Below are 20512 nucleotides of genomic sequence, written 5' to 3' on the forward strand. Positions count from 1 at the left end.
TAAAACAAGGAATTAATAAGGAAAGAATTAGATTAGATGCAAATAATTCACATGTGTAACTTTTATCTCTCTCTCTCTCTCTCATTCTTGTTCTCAATAATTAATTCAAATAAATGTGATCTTACCACACTGCTTCATCTCTGTGTTTGATTTAAAGCGGGCAGCGAACATGTCTTATCACACACACATACACACACACACACACACACACACGCACACACACACACACACACACACACACACACACACACACACACACACACACACACACACACACACACACACACACACACACACACACAGTGAAAAGTGGGGACATCCCATAGGTGTAATGGTTTTTATAATGTAGAAACTGTATATTATATGGCCCTTCACCAACCCTACCCCTAAACCTAACCCTCACAGGAAACTTTGTGCATTTTTAATTTCTCTACAAAACTAATTCTGTATGATTTATAAGCGTTTGGAAAAATGGGGACATGGGTTATGTCCTCATAAGTCACCCTCTCCTTGTAATACCTGTGTCATACCCATGTCATTATACAGAGTTGTGTCCTGATATGTCACAAAAACATGCCCATTTTCTTAAAAGGTTCTGACGCCAAACTTCAGAATTGCTGAGCATTCAACTACAGTATAGCATTTTAACCATGCAACAAACAAAAATCATAAGTCCAATAGGTAAGGAAAGTAAAAGCACACCTACAGTATCTTAAAAAAAAAAAAAAAAAAAAAAACATTATTTTATATATCATTCATATCCATAACACAGATGTAGGACATTTTGGACATGCCGTGTGATTTTGTGTTAGGGGTTTGCCTCTTAAGTATAAATTTAAGTATAAAAAGTTTTTGCAACAATAATATGCATCTGTATGATACAGCATGGTTAGCCAAGGCTTGCATCATCTACTTCAGTCTGATAATGTAACCATTTTGAATGAGGATACAGACATGATTTTAATCAATAATGTTGAGACTGTAAGTAGATAGCTTAATTTGTTTCTAATCAATATCACTCTGTTTCACTTTATATTCAGTCTGGAGCTGTGATGAGATGAGCATGCAATCGACTCTAAGAAATCTAAGATTGTTTTTCTGTTGTTCCATGTCAAAGGATATCAAGTTTTAATTAAAGTAAAATCAAAATCCAAGTAACAAATAGTCTTAGATGGCTTTTAGGCTCTTACCGGGCCATGGCAGGTCAAACTTTTCTCTCCGGCTTTTTCACACTGGCTGTCACACTCAACACAAACCGAGCCATTGGCGTACTCTCGAACATCCCTAGAACAGATACTTTAGAGGTTATGCATAACAAAAATGCATAAACATTTTCTCATAAAATGTGCAATGACTACAAGCTATATTTTCATCACAAAAAAAAGTATTTCATAAATGCTCAACTAATTCTTGAATGACACAAAACACACACTACATTTGCAAACAAAAGACTAGCATTGGACATTTTGCCTGTTCTTTTTTTAAAGCCTGTTTCCACATCTCCATGTTATTTTTTTCAGCCTGCCTGATAAGTATGAGAGACGGACTATTCCTTTGAGTTATAAATAGCATTAAAAGCATTTTGATCCCTTGATCTTGATAGCCTGATCATGAAAGTCATACTGCAGAAAATCTGCATTTGAAAAACACATTCATATTAAGCCAACTGCAAGCTAAAGTGGTTTAAGAAATAGAAAAGCAAGAACTTTGAAGAAAAACAAGCTATACAGATAAGCAAACTGACACCGCAACTGATCCGTTTGCACACATACTCACCCATTATATAAATTACAGGACTTGACACATGTCCTTCCTCGGCTAAAGTATTTGCATGAGAGACATTGGTCTGGACCGGGACCCCAGCATCCTCCCTCTGAACACAACGGATCACAAACCATTTGTTCGTTAGCTGAAAAAAAAAAAAAAAAAAAAAAAAAACAGACGCATACAAAGAGAAAGAAAGAAAACACTGCAATTAGTTTCTTAATTTGGAACATTGACACCTCTATTCCACAAATATGCTAGTGTATTTATTGTATTCATGAAATATGCATGCAAAGATGCACGATTGCACTGATTTTGTTTTTGCTTTAAGTTTAAGAATCCTTTTGTTGATATTGTGATTCGATTTGATTTTACTTGGAAATACAAAAGATTGCACTTTATTTATTTATTTATTTATTTATTTATGTATTTGTTTTTACTTGCACTTTTACTGGTTTTTAAATGCAAGTCAATCTGAGAGGATTTTGTACAAGTGCACTACCTCAAGACATTTTTGTTCTTGTAAAATATATCTCATTGTCATGTTCTATACTTGTTATATTTATCTTTAAATTAAATGTTATATTGTGGCAGTTTTTTTTTTCTCTTCGATATATTGAAAATTTTATTCGAATATCAATATTTTTTCAAGGTATCGTATCGAAGTTAGAAATTCCAGTATCATGACAACACTACACACAAACAATGCATTCTTGTTCAAAGGTTTGTGGGTCAAATAAAATTGATACATTTATCCAGAAACTATGCATTAAATGTATTACTATTGTGATTAATTTGATTATATTTTAATCTATAATTTAATTTAATATATTTTTCCATATTTTAGCAATATGCACAAAATAGCTCAAACTAAATGATCAGTTTTTTAAACAATATGTATTCAGATTTAATGGAAGGTTGTTGTTGTTTTGTTTTTTGTTTTTTGCATTAAATGGGCCCAACTTAATTTGCAACACTGAAGGGCAGTGTCATTGTACCTTAAACAGGACAGGTTTCAAATTCACCAGCTACATAAAACAGTGATTCTTACTCCTCAGTAGGGTTTGCAAACACATTTTCGTTCATATGAACATGTTGCTTGTGTGTGAAAACACTGTGGGCATCTGTTGTGTAGATCAGTGCACTTTGATCAGTGGTGTGGAAAAGAGTCTGATGAATTAGTCAGCTAACAGAGCCATTGATCCTAATGTTACAGACTTATTAGCACACTAATTACATCCAGCTTGGCAGTGTACGCTGGAAATGGCTCTCTGTCTGGCAACATCTTCATTAGATAAAAAGTCAAATTCTGGGGCTACAGCAGTGAGAATATAGAATAGTTCAATACTTAATTGAATAATACTGAGTTGTTGTTGTTTTTTTTTGACAAACTTTTTTTTTTTATGCCCAGCAAGGCTGCATTTATTTGATCAAAATACAGTAAAAACAGTAAGATCAGGAAATATTATTACAATTTAAAAGAACTGTTTTCCATTTTAATCCATTCTGTGCCACATGATCCTTCAGAGATCGTTCTGTGCTGATTTGCTCTTCAAGAAACATTTATTCTCATTACCAAAGTTGAAAACAGTTTTCTTTTCTTTTGTCTTCTCTTTTTTTTTCTTTTTTTTAAGATTCTTTGATGAATAAAAAGTTCAAAATAACATTTATTTGAAATTGAAATATTTGAAACATGTCTTTGCTGTCTCTTCTGATCCCTATATTGCATCATTGCTAAATAAAAATATCAATTTCTCAACAAAAAAATAAATAAATAATAAATAAATAAATAAATGTTCCATTATATTAATTACAAAATTCACTAAGACATATGATGCAATTAAATTATAGTAACAACTTTGAGTCTCAATTTTCCGCCTAATTAAAGTCTATTTAGAGACTAACAAGTCTGATGGAAGCTTTTCAAGCAAATGTATCACTATAGGATGCCAAGTAGTTTTTATTATTATTATTATTATTATTATTATTATTATTATTATTATTATTATTATTATTATTATTATTCTTGCTGCAAACATGACATCTTTTTTAGAGGAAATAACAGTTACTGAACAGATGGAGTTGTAGATGAGAGCTGAAATTGATCAACACTCACTACACTCTCTGGGGTCCCTGTTGTTCTTGATCAGAGCTCTCTGGGTGCTGGTGTGGAACAGACTGGTCCAGTTCACTGTGTTGTAGAAGCAGAGCTGGCTGTTGTTGGTCATGTAGACGTTACCGGCGCTGATCTCTCTCAAAGACTGGAACTTCAGCGCAGAGATCCAGCGCTGTTTTAGGATCAGCAGAGAAATACCACTGAGAAAACAAAGCCACAGACAGCAAATTTGGCTTCTCTTTTCTTCACATTAATGCATGCTATAATTGAGGACATCTCTGATATACCACAACAATGCTACAGGAACTATTTTAAGTGCCACATCCTGAAGGATAACATTTTCAATTTTATCTAAAATGAAACAAGGGAATTTTTAGAAGTAGTTTATGAGGACATTTCTGAATATATATTTCTAAAAGATAATTCAAATAATTTAGAGTATGAGCAAATCTGTGGAAAGTTTCAACCCAACACTTGACAGGGCAAAAGTACATTTGGGACAACAGCACATAGTTGCGAACCTACTGAAAGTGCAAAGGCCTTTTTAGATTTCACTAAACTAGTCCAGCAGTGCATTTTGGACAAGGTTTTGTGAGTTGAGTGAGTAAAACAGACTTTACTCATGGGTAGCATCAATCCACCCGTATTTCAGCTACATAACTGTGACATAAAGTCATTTCATTTAGTCAATATAGCTGGTTATATATATATATATATATATACATAATTGTTGCCAATACAGTGACATTGCAAATTTATTAATATTTTTTAATTAATTAATGGCAATATGTGGTGATTAATTAATCTATCTTATTAATCACATAATAACTGCACAATTTGTCTGAGATATTTTAGATATTTTAAAAGTAGCATTCAATTTTATTTTATTTTTTATTTTATTTTTGTGGGGGGCGGGGGTATCCCTTCATTTTTATTATTATTATTTAATATGTTTCTTGTTTTTTTGTTTTTTTGTTTTTTTTTAGCAATGTGTAAATGTTAAATCATTTTAAATGAAATGATACTCTAAATAAGAAACTAAAACTGGCAGTATGTGGCAGTTCTGATGAATAAGTTATTTATTGAAGTTATTTGAATTTTAGGGGCATATAACTGGATTCTATAGGCTGCATCATGTTCTTCACCAGCTTGAAGTGGCGCTGCACAGACTGATCGGTGTATGGCATCAAAGTTAGAGCAATAAAGAGCAGACGGCTCCATATGCTTTCAAATCAATCACCGTACTTTGATGTCATACATGAGCGGTCTGCAGTGTTGCTTTAGGTCGAACACACCTTATGAAATATAAGATGTTGAGTGTGGGGCAGGGGCAGTCCAGACACATTAAGTGTGTTAATTTTAATACATAATTTTTTATCCTATAACTAATTAATTAGATTAACATGCTAAATCAGCAGCCCAACTTTTAACTAGAAATTTGTGCTGATTTACCTATAAAGAGAGCGTCCTCCAATGGTGGCAAGGTTTGAAAAAACACCAAGATCTGTCATGTTTTCTGGCCAAGACTGGATGTTCAAGAAACCTACAAAAACAGAGAGAAAAAGAAGTGAATCATTAAAAAAAATAAAAAATAAATACCTTCGTATAAGACAGATTACAATGTTTGTTGCTATGACAGCAGACAGTGGCTTAGGATATTGCCACAGGTCCAGTGAGTACAGTACAAAATTATTTACAGCCTGTCTGACAGCATAAAATGATCCCATTACATTGAAATGAAAGTATATTAAGGGACATGACTGTGCTAATTAAAAGAACGGTTGCCATTACCATCATTTCTTCAGAAGCACATTGTTTTAATTATCTGTTTGTTGGCTCGTATTGGCAGAAATGTGTCTAAACTGAGGGTACACCAATGGCGCACAAGAGAGCAGTTTCTGAGTTTCATTTTGAAAACGCTGCTTCACTCCATTAGCTATTTGGCACGATCATAAGAACAAGCTGAAAGTGACAAAAGGCTTTTAGCATGAGTCATAGTTCATTCCTTTGAGGCTTTATAAACAAATAAATATTGTGTGTAGCGTGTAAAGATAAGATATTTGTGACAAAGAATATTTCCCAACTCAAAGGGTATTGTTAATGTATGAAGAAATAGAGAAAGTTAATGGTTTCACGCAAGGCTACACAGGCTTAATGGGTTGTCATGTGATGAATGGTGACTGTTGCTCACCTGTGATTTCTCTGACAGTGCGGAATACATTTAACCGATCAGGGTCCAGAGCTTTTATACCATGAAACATGTCCCTGTTAAACATAAGACACAAAACAAGCCCGAAGAGAGGTTATGAATGTGTGTGCGCTCGTGCATATGTGGCCTAAGACATTTTACACTCCTACACCAGTTTCAGAAACCTGTTCTTTTTACCAATTAAGGCTGCTTTAGAATCAAAGATCATGTTCAAGACAAAGTGCTTGATTATAATTGTAGAAATTAGATTTTTATTTTGAGGTCGTTCACTTTTTAAATGTGGTCCACATTTAATCCTAATGAGTAAAATGCCTTACCCTGGAATATTTATTTAAAACATATATAACATTACATATTATAATGTATACATTGTTATGTATTATATTATTGCTTTAAATATCATCTTAAACATTTTAAATACAAAATAAATTACTTACAGTAGAGATCAAAATTAGAGAACAATCTTTAAATTTTTTTTATTCTTTTTTTTTTCTTAAATATTGTTAATCTTCATTGCTTAAAATCTGAAGGACTATCAGCTGTAGGTATACCACTGTTCAACTAATATGTTTGACAAACTATCCAAGGCATTTCAACAACAACAAAAAAACCTTTATAGTGATTCACACTGCACACAATGATCAAAATTAGAGAACAGTAACCACTGTAGCATGAAAGATCTTCACAACTAACATTTGGGAGGGATACAGCTGTCGTAAACTAGTAGGAAGTGTAGAGACACTTGCTTTGAATGATTTCAGAACATCTGCAGCTGCAGGATATCACTAGTTCCTCACACTGCTCTGGTGTGATCTTGGTCAGTTTTGTTAAAATTATTCACATTTTCACAGATTCTGCAACGGTTTCCCAAATGTCTGCATGCCACTGTATTTAGGGAATATTTACCATCTTTGAACCTTAGTGAGAAAAAGGCTCATTAAAAGTGCCAAGACAAAACTGTAAATCTGAAGGCTGTATAAGCCATGCATACAGTAGATAAAGACTGGACTCACCCTTTGATGCCTGTGATGAGGAAGATGAGGTTGCCATTGATCTTGGTGCAATTGACAAACTTATCAATGTTGCTGGAATCTACAGTTTGAGCCGTTTGAAGACTGCCGGTACCTATACCATCACACACTGAACACCACAAACATCCCATTTAACAACAATTTACCATTTACACAGCACAACCACATTCTCAAAGACATGCATTTCTCTGTTGTAACAAAAAAAAAAAAAGAGTTGAAACATTGGATCGATCATATTTCACTGAAGAAAAAGAGATATTTCAACATCAACCCAGTCAATTTCCCCCTCACTGTGTGCCTAATTATAATGAAATGCAAGTCATATTGAGATTGACTAAAATGACCCAGTTTGGTGCTTGGGCCCATTATCACTTCTGCTTATTCTGTGGTCATCCCTAATTAATCTTTTCTCTATTGAAAACAACAAACTTTCATTACAGTCATTACAGAATAGACCAATAATCTGTTTACAGTGCACTTGCTTTTTAGACCATATAAAACTAGCAAGAATCTTCATGGCTGGTTAGTGCTGTTTTGGATGGACTGACTAGAAGGGTATTTCTGGTTACTCTAGGTAGTCTTGTTCGTTTAGATTATTAAGAAGCTTGGCTGAGACATCAGAGCACCAGCATCATTTCATTTCAGAGACTTTTTAATGGGAGGAAATTTAATGGGAGAAAGCATAATGCTTATTTTGGAGAAAGTAGGAATAAAACTCTGGCCTTTAAGTTAAACTACTAATATTGATGAATAAACAGCATATTAGGCTGTCCAAAACTAGTTTTTGTTAATATAGCTAAGTTGGTATGAGCCACCACAGTCATTTAAACATAAGTGAAACTAGCATGGCATTTTTGGGTTGTGGAAACAACAATTACCATGCTGAATGCACAATACTAACATTAACTTTTATTTAAAAATAGAAACAGCTCCTGAACAGAATAAATATCATACCTTCAAGCAAATCCTTCCCGGCTAACCAGCTAACAAAAAGTATTTGTATTTGTACTTTACTTTTATTTCACACGTTGCATGCTCGTGGTTTCTATTGTGCATTAGGGAAATGATATACAGCAAGCGCCACAGCATTTGTGTGTGCAATTGAAGAGTGCACGGCTGCACGCTATGAGTTCGTTTTTCTGAAGTGAGAGACTATTTTTTTCGTAACAAGTTCCGTAACAATAGAATAATGACACTGACATTAAGCCTGACAACATCTCATCTGACTGCAGATACTGAATCGGGACAGTGCATTTTTTCTCTAGCATTCTTTAATTAAACTGCATCTGACAGAAGTGTCAACAGCTTTTACACACGTCTTTCACACGTCTTTCATAATAAAACCACGTTGTTAATGTTGTTTCTTTGACTGTACACTCCATGACCCACTTTTGGGTTTTGACCCACCACTTGAGAAGCACTGATTTACACTAAAGATTTACTGTTACCTGTCCTGCACAAAAAGGGATATTACCAAGATGACTGCCAAGTGAACTGACTTGTCTTAAAGGGACTTGGATTTATGTATCATCATGACACTAAAGTCAATATGAGAACTAAAATACCTATGTGGATATCACTGACCTTTCGGGCAGATGTCAGTGCACGGGACGCACATCTTGATGTTGTTTTCCTCCACCTCCATCTTGTTGCTCGGACAGGCTCTGACACAAGAGCTGTGATCCACCACGAAGTTATCTGATTTCCAGACAGCACAATATTAGAATATTAATAATACAGCTGTGCAAAGATATAGTCTGAGGTGAAGATTAGAAATATAATCAGGCCAAACCATTTATTTATTTCTTTATTTCTTTATTGTAGCAAATGAAGAGTAGAGACCTTTAGAAAGTGTGTATTTCATAAATCAGTAATCCCATTCCTTTAAGAAACCTAACTTACGTGGGCATTTCTTGACACAGAAAGCTCCATAGGTGTATTTGGCGTTGGGATTGTGTTCGAGCTGGAAGGTTGTTGGATTGTAGACGAATGGCTGAGGACATTGTGTCACACAGGCCCCACTGTCATTAAAGTTGGTACAAGCCTGAGAATAAAAAAACAATCATATAAGCATGTGGTTGATCAATAATACATGCTTATAATGAAGTGAGACCTCTGCAGAGCGTTCAGTGTGCAACACGTTACCTTTCAAATTATTTTAAAAGTGAACAGGCATTTGTCATTACATTTATTACACTTTTTAAACAATACAGGAAGAGCTGTCTTACGAAGCAGTCTGTATCTTTGGGTCCAAAACAGCCTCCTGCACATTCACGGTGGCAGCAGTTACTGACGTACGGCCCAAAACAGCGTCCATCACACTGCTCTGCACACACCGTTTTTGTCACTGTACGATTGTGAATATAGATGGAGAAAGAAAGAATCAAAAATAGTTTTCTCACCAAGTGGCAATAAATGCGTGCTATATATATATAATTTTTTACTTATAATTGTTTGATAAAAATAATGATACATTTTAATTCAAATTTCATTTTTTCTTTTTTTTTAATAAATTAAATCAAATATATTTGACAAATACTGTCAATTCCGGAAAATAAAACAAAGTTATTCTGCACAATATTTGCTCAAAATTCACACTTATATACAGTACAGACCAAAAGTTTGGACACACCTACTCATTCAAAAAGTTTGCTTTATTTTCATGACTATGAAAATTGTAGAGTCACACTAAAGGCATCAAGGGCTATTTGACCAAGAAGGAGAGTGATGGGGTGCTGCGCCAGATGACCTGGCCTCCACAGTCACCGGACCTGAACCCAATCGAGATGAGCTGGACCGCAGACAGAAGGCAAAAGGGCCAACAAGTGCTAAGCATCTCTCGGGGAACTCCTTCAAGACTGTTGGAAGATCATTTCAGGTGACTAGCTCTTGAAGCTCATCAAGAGAAGGTCAAGAGTGTGCAAAGCAGTAATCAAAACAAAAGGTGGCTACTTTGAAGAACCTAGAATATGACATATTTTCAGTTGTTTCACACTTTTTTGTTATGTATATAATTCCATATATAATTCCCCATGTGTTAATTCATAGTTTTGATGCCTTCAGTGTGAATCTACAATTTTCATAGTCATGAAAATAAAGAACACTCTTTGAATGAGAAGGTGTGTCCAAACTTTTGGTCTGTACTGTATTTTAAAACATAAAATGTGCACTCCAATCCATTGCAAAATAAATATATAAATGAAATTCTTTGTAGGAGCTGGAACTGACTCAATTTGGCATGGCAGGCATGATTTTGGCCGATGCTGATAATCTCTGATAATCTGCTACTGATATACTGGCCACGCACATCATATTCTTAGCATAGATCTAGAAGATAATGTTATACTTGAGTTAGATTTTTGGTTGACATAAGGGCTCAGTACACTCAATACACTCTTTCTGACAGCTGAGCAAAACCAAAACAGACACTGTCGAATAAAAAGTTTGTCACTCTGTCTTATCAGTCAGTAATCTCCATGACCTGAAATACTTCATGCCATCTACAGCAGTCTCAAATGTCTTATGGTGTTAAAGAGCATGGCTCTGACACCCTGAGCTCAAGAAGAGTTTATGATCCCTGTCTCTCTCTCTCCTTCTTTCTTTCACTCTTTTATTTTGGTCTAATTATCAGCCACACTATGAGCTGTATCACCGGCAGGTTACAGACAGTAGAGATACTCTGATAACCCTCCTACCAGTTAATTATCACAGCTACTCGCCTAGAGGCTCAAACTGACAATAACAGACAGCAGACGTTTGCCTTTTATTAGAAAAGATGTACGAAATGAAAATGTATAACTTCAGAACCACACTGAGAAACAAAGAAATATAAATACAAAATAATAAAGGTTTGTTTACTCCGGCACATACTGGAGATGCAGACAATCAAATATGAAATTCTGTCTGGACACAACAGTCAAAAAAGCAGACTAAATAACTAGCATACAAAAGTGCTTATTAATGCTCAAATATATTGATACTTTGAACTATCTTTCCTTGAGGAATTTTAAGTGTGGTCAACTTTTTATTCAAAACAGTTTATCCAAAAGCGACTTACATTTGAGTCACAGAAAGCCATCTTTGGCTCCAGAGGACTGTATATTTAGTATGCATAGCATTCATACTTATTATGATACTTTTAATTCTGTTTTCCCTAAGGAATTTTAAGAAGAGCATCTGAGATAAAGTAAGTATCCAGAGATTATTATAATCTTAAAACTGCTATAGTGTCACTGAATAGACAATAATAAAGCTGTGGAATATTGTAGATGTAGATATATGAATTCAAACTCACAGCTTTGGCACTGGTCTTCCTGGTGACCCCAGCAACGTCCATTACAAGATCTGTGACACCGTCTGCCTGCGGAAAGAATCTAGAATAATCAACCATGACATTCAGTGCTCCATATAATGTCAATATAACTGACTCTGTCCAGTCCAATGTATAAACAACGGTCATTTAGAAATAGTTCAGACACTAGAAGTGAACTTGAATTCGTCTTTGACTTAGCTTGTAAAATTCATACCACATCTCGTATTCTACTGGTAGTAAAATGTATCCACTCAGCCTTAGAATTGTACTACTGACAGGCAGTTTCTTTCTTTTCTTTTTGTGCACAGAATAGCTCCCTATTGTAGATGTAATAGTTTTTGACTGAGTTTGAAGGACCTTGCTCAACATTCACAGAATAAATAAATGGAACTTTGACAGTTACTATTACAATTCTTTTCTTTTTTTTCTTTTCTTTTTTTTTTGAGAGAGAGAGAGAACCACAATGGCCACCTGCTCCATCGTTTGGGTGTTTATGCAGTTTAATTAACATTTGACAAAGCTGCTCAATGAAGTACTCACATGAGTTGCCACTGTTGTTGGAAGGAACCACCAGAAGTTCGGAACGTGGGTTCTTGATGATGTCATTCCAGTGGATGGTGTCAGCATGGCACAAGAACCTGTTCTGATCCACATACACACCTCCATTCAAGATTTCTGGTAAAAAAAAAAAAAAAAAAAAAAAAAAATTTCAGCTTGTTATAATAAGTATAGTAGCTGAAGATTGACACCCTAACACAATGGCCACACCTTTTTTTCTTCTTTTTTTCTTCTTCTTTTTTTTGTGTGAAATAATATGCATGTAAGGTGTGTTACATGCACACCTATTTCCCCCCTCAAAATAAATGGCACCTGTTTTGATATTGTCTATAAATTATGACATTTATACATTTTTAATGTTCACTTCATTTTTGGGTCTAGCAGTAAGTAACAGGTAGACAGACTAGCCAGGAAATTATTAGGTACACAATAAAGCAGCGTTTCTCTTTGTTGGCTAAAACTAAAACTATTTAGGTCACACTTTATATTGTGTCCCTAATACCTTTGTACTTACATAGTAACTATATGTGTACATAGTATGTAACCAAAGTGTAAGTTCACATTGGTGCATAGTATCTACATGTTTGTGTATCTACACATATGTAACGACACATATGTGTAAGTACAATTGTGTAACAGGTCATTGGTAACAACACTTTTTGGTAATGAAAGTACAACTGTGTCATGAAAGTGTTACACTTTATGTTAGATTTAATTACTCTGATGTTACACAGCAGAAGCCAGTAAGTTAGACTTTACATAGAAATGTTGGTAGGTGTCCAGAATGTTACACTTTATATTAAGTGGACAGTTCCTGAGGAGTTAAAATGTAAGTACACTGGTATTACAGTGGTGCACCAACTCCAACTCGAAATCCAACTTTTCCCACTTTACATATCTCTAAACCTACACATTTCCAGCCCTTGGATCAAATTGTTCCAGTAACTCTTAAACATATTGTTGTTACAAAATGTAGTTATATATGTCCTGTTACACATTTGTACTTAAACAAACCATCCTGAGGGTTGTTACATATGTGTAGTTACAGAAATATTACAGCTGTAGATACTATGTGCCAATGTGTACTTACACTGTGGTTACATACTACATACATATTTAGTTACTATGTAAGTACACAGGTATTATGGACACAGTATAAAGTGGGACCACTATTTATTCATTAATTTATTTGAATTTAAATAAAAGCTGAATTAATAATAAATAAATAAAAAAAACAATATGAACAAGATTCAGTTTCCAGAGATCGGGTCGTCGGGGGTCTCGCCTTCGACTGTCGCCCGATCCACTATGCACCGACACCTAACGCTCCCTCCTGCAGGTGGTGAGCCCACGGGAGGGTGGCCTCATGTCACTCCTTTGGGCTGAGCCTGGCCGGACCCCATGGGGGGAGGCCTGGCCACCAGGCGCTCGCATACAAGCCCCAACCCCGGGCCTGGCTCCAGGGTGGGGCCCCGGCTGCGCCATGCCGGGCAACGTCTCGGTCCTTGGTGTATTTTCCAACATAAAGGGGTTTGTGAACTGTTCTTAGTCTGGCCCATCACCAAGGACCCGTTTGCCTTGGGAGACCCTACCAGGAGCATAAAGCCCCAGACAACATAGCTCCCAGGATCATTCGGGTACTCAAACCACGATAAGGTGACAGTTCAAGGAGAGGATAAGTTCCCCGGGAAAGTCTATGCCAGGGTACTGGAGAGGAGAATTCGGCCGATAGTGGAACCTCGGATTCAGGAGGAACAGTGTGGTTTTCATCCCGGTCGTGGAACACTGGACCAGCTCTGTACCCTTTCCAGGGTGCTGGAGGGTTCATGGGAGTTTGCCCAACCAGTCAACATGTGTTTTGTGGATTTGAAGAAGGCATTCGACCGCGTTCCTCGTGGCATCCTGTGGAGGGTGCTCTGGGAGTATGGGGTCGGCGGCCCCCTGCTTAGGGCTGTTCAGTTCCTGTACGACCGGAGCAAGAGCTTGGTTCGTATTGCCGGCAGTAAGTCAGACCTGTTCCCGGTGCATGTTGGACTGCGGCAGGGCTGCCCTTTGTCTGGGCATCTCTGTTTAGACTGTTGCCCCCGTGACCCAGCCCCGGATTAGCGGAAGATGATGGATGGATGGATGGATGGATGGAATATGAACAAGATGAAAAACAAACTAAAACTATAGCACTGCCTTACTTAAACTGTTGTTAATTGAACTGTTAGCTAAAATACATTTTTAAAGATAAAGTTAACTTAAGATATTGATACATATAATAATATAATATATACAGTAAATAATCTGAAAACGATATAAACACGACCATAATTTCATCATACTGACAAAAGTACATTACAAAATGACTAAAACAAACTAAAAATAAAATTTAAAATAACTATACATTAATGAAAGCTAAATCAAACATTAATAAATAATATAATAGTATACAAAAATAATACTAAATAACACTGGCACAAACACAACCATATTTTTTATCATACTGTACTCCACTCCATGCCTAAGCTGGCAAAGCTATTACAGTGGAAGCCATACACACTGATACTTTCTGTGCATATCTTTCATTGATTTCAGCTTTTCTCAACAAGCAGCATACAACTTATAATCTCAAAAGTTTATGTTATCCTGGAGAGATCTCTCAGATTTCCATGCACCATTCAGATGGGTGGAAACTGTCACGCTGGTTGTGATAAGCATATGCGAGTCTGACGAGCAGATATAAGTGGCCAGATTCAATTCCAGATTCCACTTGAATTTATCAGTCTCATTCTCAGTGTGACTAATTACAATAACTAAGAATAAAAATGTGTTTTTATTTTCTATCTGTAAATGACCATAATTGTCTTTCGCCTTTAGCAAGATCAGCCTGCGGTCCATATCTTCCTCTCTGGTGCCAGGCTCCCTTCTAAGAGTGTGAAAAGGTGTATCAGACACCTTGCATGGTTGGCTGATCGTACTGTACTGAGCTTTCCAAACACCATGAATGAGTCTGGAAAGAAATCGGACCTGGTACACATCCAAACACACATAGCAGTTTGCTATGATAGTACAGCCTCTTTTTGGCTTGAGCTACCTTTTTTAAATTCTAAGCGTATGGATTTTGTTTTGCACATTTTATGGTCTGAAAAAAAAAATAATGATATAAAACAATGTTTAAAACTACTTAATATTTTAGGTTTAGTTACCTTCAAATTCAGTGCAGAGACCTCGTCTGTGTAAGCAAAAAGTTTTCCTAATAATTGCATTTGGTACCTTAGTGCAGCCAATAGCGAGAGTCTGGTACGTGGCAGATTGAAACAAAAGTTGTTGACCAATATGGGAATAGAAATTCATGATGAGCATATGAGCTGTTTGCAAAGGTTGTTCGAAAACATGCTTTATTTTTGTAATTCCGCTAGATGACACTAGTAGTGAAGAAACTGCCAACACTGTCTATGGGCCTTTTTTGATGACTGATTATTCAATTTAAGTGCCAGTAATAGAGTGTTGCCAGATATTGCTAATATAAATAAATAAATAAACCTAAATAAGTTAAAATCTTGTGTTTTGGAAATAAGATATCAATATCGATATAGTTTCCTAAAGTGTCACATTAAGTCCAAAGACACTTATAATGACTGGATCTGGCAACACATTGGTGGCTGTACCTGTGTTCGCCGTGATTTTCCCAGACATATTCCTGGAGCAACATTTTTTTATGATCCTGGATCAATGTTATTGTACAACAATACAGACTAAACCCAATCTCCACCCCTAAACCTAACCCTACCCATAATTCATTCCTAAAAACAGTAGGAAATGATAGCTGATTAACAAGGGGTGTAGTAGCAACCCTGATTGTAAGCCTAAAACAGATATTTCCTGAAAAGTTATATCTCAGTTCTGATTGGATGATTGGAATGTTGTTGCAGGATCAACAAAGGTTGTTGATTCAGGAACATGTTGTACTTGGTGAATTCACGCTCGCCCTGTACCTGTAAAGTTTCACAGCAACATTAATCGCTCTCCATCATCTTTACGCCACGGACACTAAACAATCTATCCTCCTGGAGGATAAAAACAATCTTCCAAGAAAGAAAGAAAGAAAGAAAGAAAGAAAAATTTTAAACGGACAATTTACAATTTACACACTTTTACACCTCATTGTTCATTCACAATATAGACAGAGTTAAAAAACCTGAGCATTTTTATATATTCTACATAGGAATATAAATAATAAATCCAGTTTCCTTTCTTTGGCTAAAAGAGCAAAAAATAAAAATAAATAAATGTCACAACACAAAACTCTAAAAGAAATCCCAGTGTTTTCCATTAGTTTCTTTGACAGCAGTAGAGAGATCGTTTTGCATGACAAATGTGAGCATATCTGAGAGTGCATACTGTGTGGAGGAGGGCCTCCTCGTGGATATCCGTAATTGTGTTAAAGCTTTCTGATTAAATTTCAGTCATCATACATTTTTTTGCTTCACAGTCGATCAGTGTGACAAATGTGATGCATCGTCCCGATAATTGAAATAATATGCACGGGAACAATAAATAAATAAATAAATAACAGCTGTTAAAACTTTCTAAAGATTGCTTTGCTTTATGTTTGCTGTCTTTTCGACTGGCAGCTCAGTATCTCCGAGGGATTTTGCTGGCAAATGTTAAAAACAATCACAGGCCATAAATCAAAAGATACGACAACATGTGGTGCTCATAATGGGAAATGAATCTACTGTAAATCCAAGTTTTGCAAATTGTGGTAATTCGATAAGATGAGCATCATGTTGGAATAGCACAAAAGTTTTGATTTTCACTTTTTTTTCTTCTTCTTCACCAAACAGATGATAAAAGGCATTTAATTATAACATTTGCTCTTCAAAAAAAGTAGTGCTGCAGTAGTATGGTACAGTGATTCAATCAGAAAATAATACTATAATACTTTGAAATACAGTACACTTCTGTTCAAAAGTTTGGGGGCTGTGTGATTTTTTAAATATTTTTTTGAAAAAGTATATTATACATGCTCCATTAATGAACCAAAAATAGTAATATTATGAAATATTACTTCAATTCATTTTGTTTTCCTTAGTCAATAACTGTTTTCTATTTATTTATTTATTTTTTTTTAATTTTTTTTATTATTTTTTTTTTTATCTGAAGAACAACATCCAGTTCTTAAAACTTCTGAAATCAAAAAATTAACTTTGGTTAAGTAATTTAATATCTAAATACCTCCAGTTTCTATTATAAAAAAATAAAAAAATAAAAAAAAAATAAAAAAATAAAAAAACAGCTTTGTCATGGTTACAGAAAAAATACCAGAAATGGCTTATATTGGAGAGCCTTTGAATATTGTTTTGGACAACAGAGGTCCTTTGAGTCAAAAACACTGAGAATGTTTACTACTGAGGGCTTGACTGACATGCCGATATCATCAAGTCACTTTGCTACTCCTTATTACATTTCCCATAGAGCCTGAAATGGTTGCTGAAGAAAACAAGGTCCTATTAAAATGAGAGATCTGCAGAATCACACTATTTATATCAAAATAAATGCCAATAATATTTCCATTTCCATCTCCCCATTGCTTAGTGCCACTTCCACAAATATCCTCTTCAGACTAGCCCTCTGTCACTGCCTCCCTCCACCATTCAACCCCCCTTCCACATTCACAATGTGTCTCATTATTCAGCCACACAGGGAGGGGAGTTTGGCTGGTAGTGATAGCATAGCGTCCCAGAAATCACAGCCAGCAGCAGGGTCTCAAAAAGGGAAGACTGCAAGGTTGGTAGACCCATGATACTGCTGAAATCTCACAGGCCATTCTGCAAGACCAAGCTTGCAGGTGCACCTTACATTTCTCACCTATAAATTTTTGTGTTTGGTGAAAGGTGGATTTGACCTTACGAGCAGGTACCTTTGAAATTGGGTCCATTCATAAAGAGAAGACAAAGATCAACTGGGATATTGATATTGCAGCTCTCCAGCGAACTGCATTGTGCCGATAATGAATAAAGGACATGGGGTGGCTTGTTATATCCAATACACTGCATTCAGTTTGACACAATGAATGCCATCTCGATTACGGAGACACTGAAGAGTTCAAAGCAAACTGACTTACACTTACAATGTCTCACAGTAACGAATAAGACATTTCTCAATGTCAAACCAGTAACACACAAACCCCTTTGGTAAAACAAACTGGCAACCTCTTGGAATACACAATTAGTTGTTGTCACAGTAGATTACGGTACATTAGGAAGCACTGCAGCAGATATTTTCCTTTGTGAATTACTGCACAAACACACTAGGTTGCAGCATCATTGCACATAATCTTAGTTTATAGAAAGGGTTTTTATATATATATATAAGTATAGTATAAGTAAAGTAGCAGAAAAGGATAAGATTTTTTATTTTTATTTTATTCTGCAAGGACACATTAAACACATCAGTGATGATAAATGTAATGGTATAAAGACATTTATAATGTTACAAAATATTTATATTTAAAATATTATTTAGAGAATATGAGGTTTATGCACCTGTTGCACCTTTTATAGATTTTTATTATTATTATTATTGATTAAGAAGTTAAATAATATTAGTCAGCAAGGATGCAGTAAATGGATTAGAAATGACTGTAAAGACATTTATAATGTAAATAGAAAGTGCATCATGAAAATGTTACTATTTCACAAAAATAAGCAGCACAAGTTTTACACATGCAATTATGAATGAAGGACTATTTTTGGTTTCCGAGGAATCATGTGACACCGAAGACTACAGTAATGATGCTGTAAATGCAGCATTATCATCACAGGAATAAATTACATTAAAAAAGTATACATATGTTAATACTTCAAAATATAGCATTATGTTGAGCATGAGAGGCTTCTTTTAAAAACACAAAATCACTCTGACACCAAACTCTTTGAATAGTAGTGTAAAGTGTCAAATAAACTGAAACGGAAATTCAATTCAAATGTATGTCTGTCCAAAAATTGCAGTACATGTACAGATTATACACGGACTGAACATGAATTTCTGTTTTAGTTCTTAGTAGTGTCTCAAATACATATCTTGCAAAGATTTGAATCCAATAAATCCAGTTACTCATTGTCATCCTGGCATTTCACAAATACAACTCATAGTTTTCTCAAAGACTTGTGCATGACTATTCATTGAAGGCTTTCATACTGGAAATGTCAATCTTCATGCCAATCTACCTCCAGAAATGTATGTGCAGTAAGTATAAGAAAGTCTGTTAATGAGCAATGGGTGGGCATTTAAAACTTTCTCATTATTAATTATATGCTAGTAGGGTGGATTATTTACAACTATTTATACAGAACAGAATAAAGACGACCTTAACAAAACTCAAGCACCCAAATGACCCAAAAAATGACAATCTATTACTATTACGTTTTCCCTTGATTAACACAAATTGTTGATGCCAAAACCGCCTAATAATGACAGACCTTTGACTATTTCATGAAGTTTCTTGCAATTATGTTTGACATTAAATGCTCCGACTGCACTCCATAGGGATGATGAGTTAAACAGTTAATGGTGGAGCTTCGCATTAGGTATAAAAGGAAGAAGAAGGGCTGCCGAGAGAAGGAACACCCAGAATGCAATTTGCCACCAGAATTGAGTCAGGAGATCTCTTTATATCCCCACCGCACAAAGTCCTCAGAGAGCTGTTTTAATCACATTCAGCTGCAATGAACGGGCTTTGTTTTTGAGAGATTCAGAGGCAAACCAATTATTACCCACAAAGCGCTCTTGCTGTACCCACTTTGTTCTTGACTGATGGTAGGAAATACAGAGTTTGCTGACATAATTTCATATTCAAGAAGTAATGCTATTACAATAGCTTTGGAAATAAAATCAAAGTACTAATAACTATCATTATTTAGGGTGAGAGGTGACAGCTTTAGAAAGTTAATTTATGTTCACAGCTTATTTCAGCTAGGCACAGTATAGCTATAGCAAAACAGCAGCTAAAGACGCAAACAGAGAGGCTTTTTATTGTAGAATTTCTGCTTTGTTTTCTATTTTTGTTCCTTCTGAAAATACAAATTTAAATTTAGTGGTTTTACATCACCAAGTGAATGTTTGAGGTTATAGAAACTGAATTAAATATTTTTACAGTTCTTGGGCCCTATTTTAACAACCTCAACGCAAAGTGTAAAGCGCACGGTGCAGGTGCACTCAGGGCATGTCCAAATCCACTTTTACTATTTTAAGAGGTCCCTGCGTTTGGCAGGACCTCTTCAATCATTTAGGCCTCACTGCTTCAAGTTTGCATTCAGCTGCTTCCATCTGCCTCCAACAACTGATGTTGACAGTATACTCTAGAAAACGTCTGTCACTACTTCTGTTTCATTGCAACTTTCACTGGATTTTCCCAAATAAGGTGAATATGGTGCTCACAACTCACTTTGCACATCATACAGCCAACAACACTGCTTAATTAAGTGACCTTGAAGTCAAAAGAACAACTCAAAAAGAATCTGTGCAGCTGCTCT

General features: G+C 35.5%; 1 protein-coding gene across 1 annotated transcript in view; it reads right to left on the reverse strand.

Annotated features, from left to right (window-relative positions):
* Positions 1 to 20512, reverse strand: part of LOC113072681 (receptor tyrosine-protein kinase erbB-4-like) — a 107775-nt gene that overhangs the window by 40840 nt on the left and 46423 nt on the right. Inside the window, exons 5-15 of the mRNA XM_026245653.1 lie at positions 11973 to 12107; positions 11415 to 11480; positions 9349 to 9467; positions 9023 to 9164; positions 8705 to 8818; positions 7103 to 7229; positions 6072 to 6145; positions 5333 to 5423; positions 3881 to 4080; positions 1777 to 1909; positions 1191 to 1284 (exon numbers count right to left, since the gene is read on the reverse strand). Of these exons, the coding sequence (XP_026101438.1) occupies positions 1191 to 1284; positions 1777 to 1909; positions 3881 to 4080; positions 5333 to 5423; positions 6072 to 6145; positions 7103 to 7229; positions 8705 to 8818; positions 9023 to 9164; positions 9349 to 9467; positions 11415 to 11480; positions 11973 to 12107 (1295 nt within the window). The remainder of the gene's footprint in view (positions 1 to 1190; positions 1285 to 1776; positions 1910 to 3880; positions 4081 to 5332; positions 5424 to 6071; positions 6146 to 7102; positions 7230 to 8704; positions 8819 to 9022; positions 9165 to 9348; positions 9468 to 11414; positions 11481 to 11972; positions 12108 to 20512) is intronic.

Source organism: Carassius auratus, unplaced genomic scaffold, assembly GCF_003368295.1.
Source record: "Carassius auratus strain Wakin unplaced genomic scaffold, ASM336829v1 scaf_tig00009860, whole genome shotgun sequence".
Taxonomy (NCBI): Eukaryota; Metazoa; Chordata; class Actinopteri; order Cypriniformes; family Cyprinidae; genus Carassius; species Carassius auratus.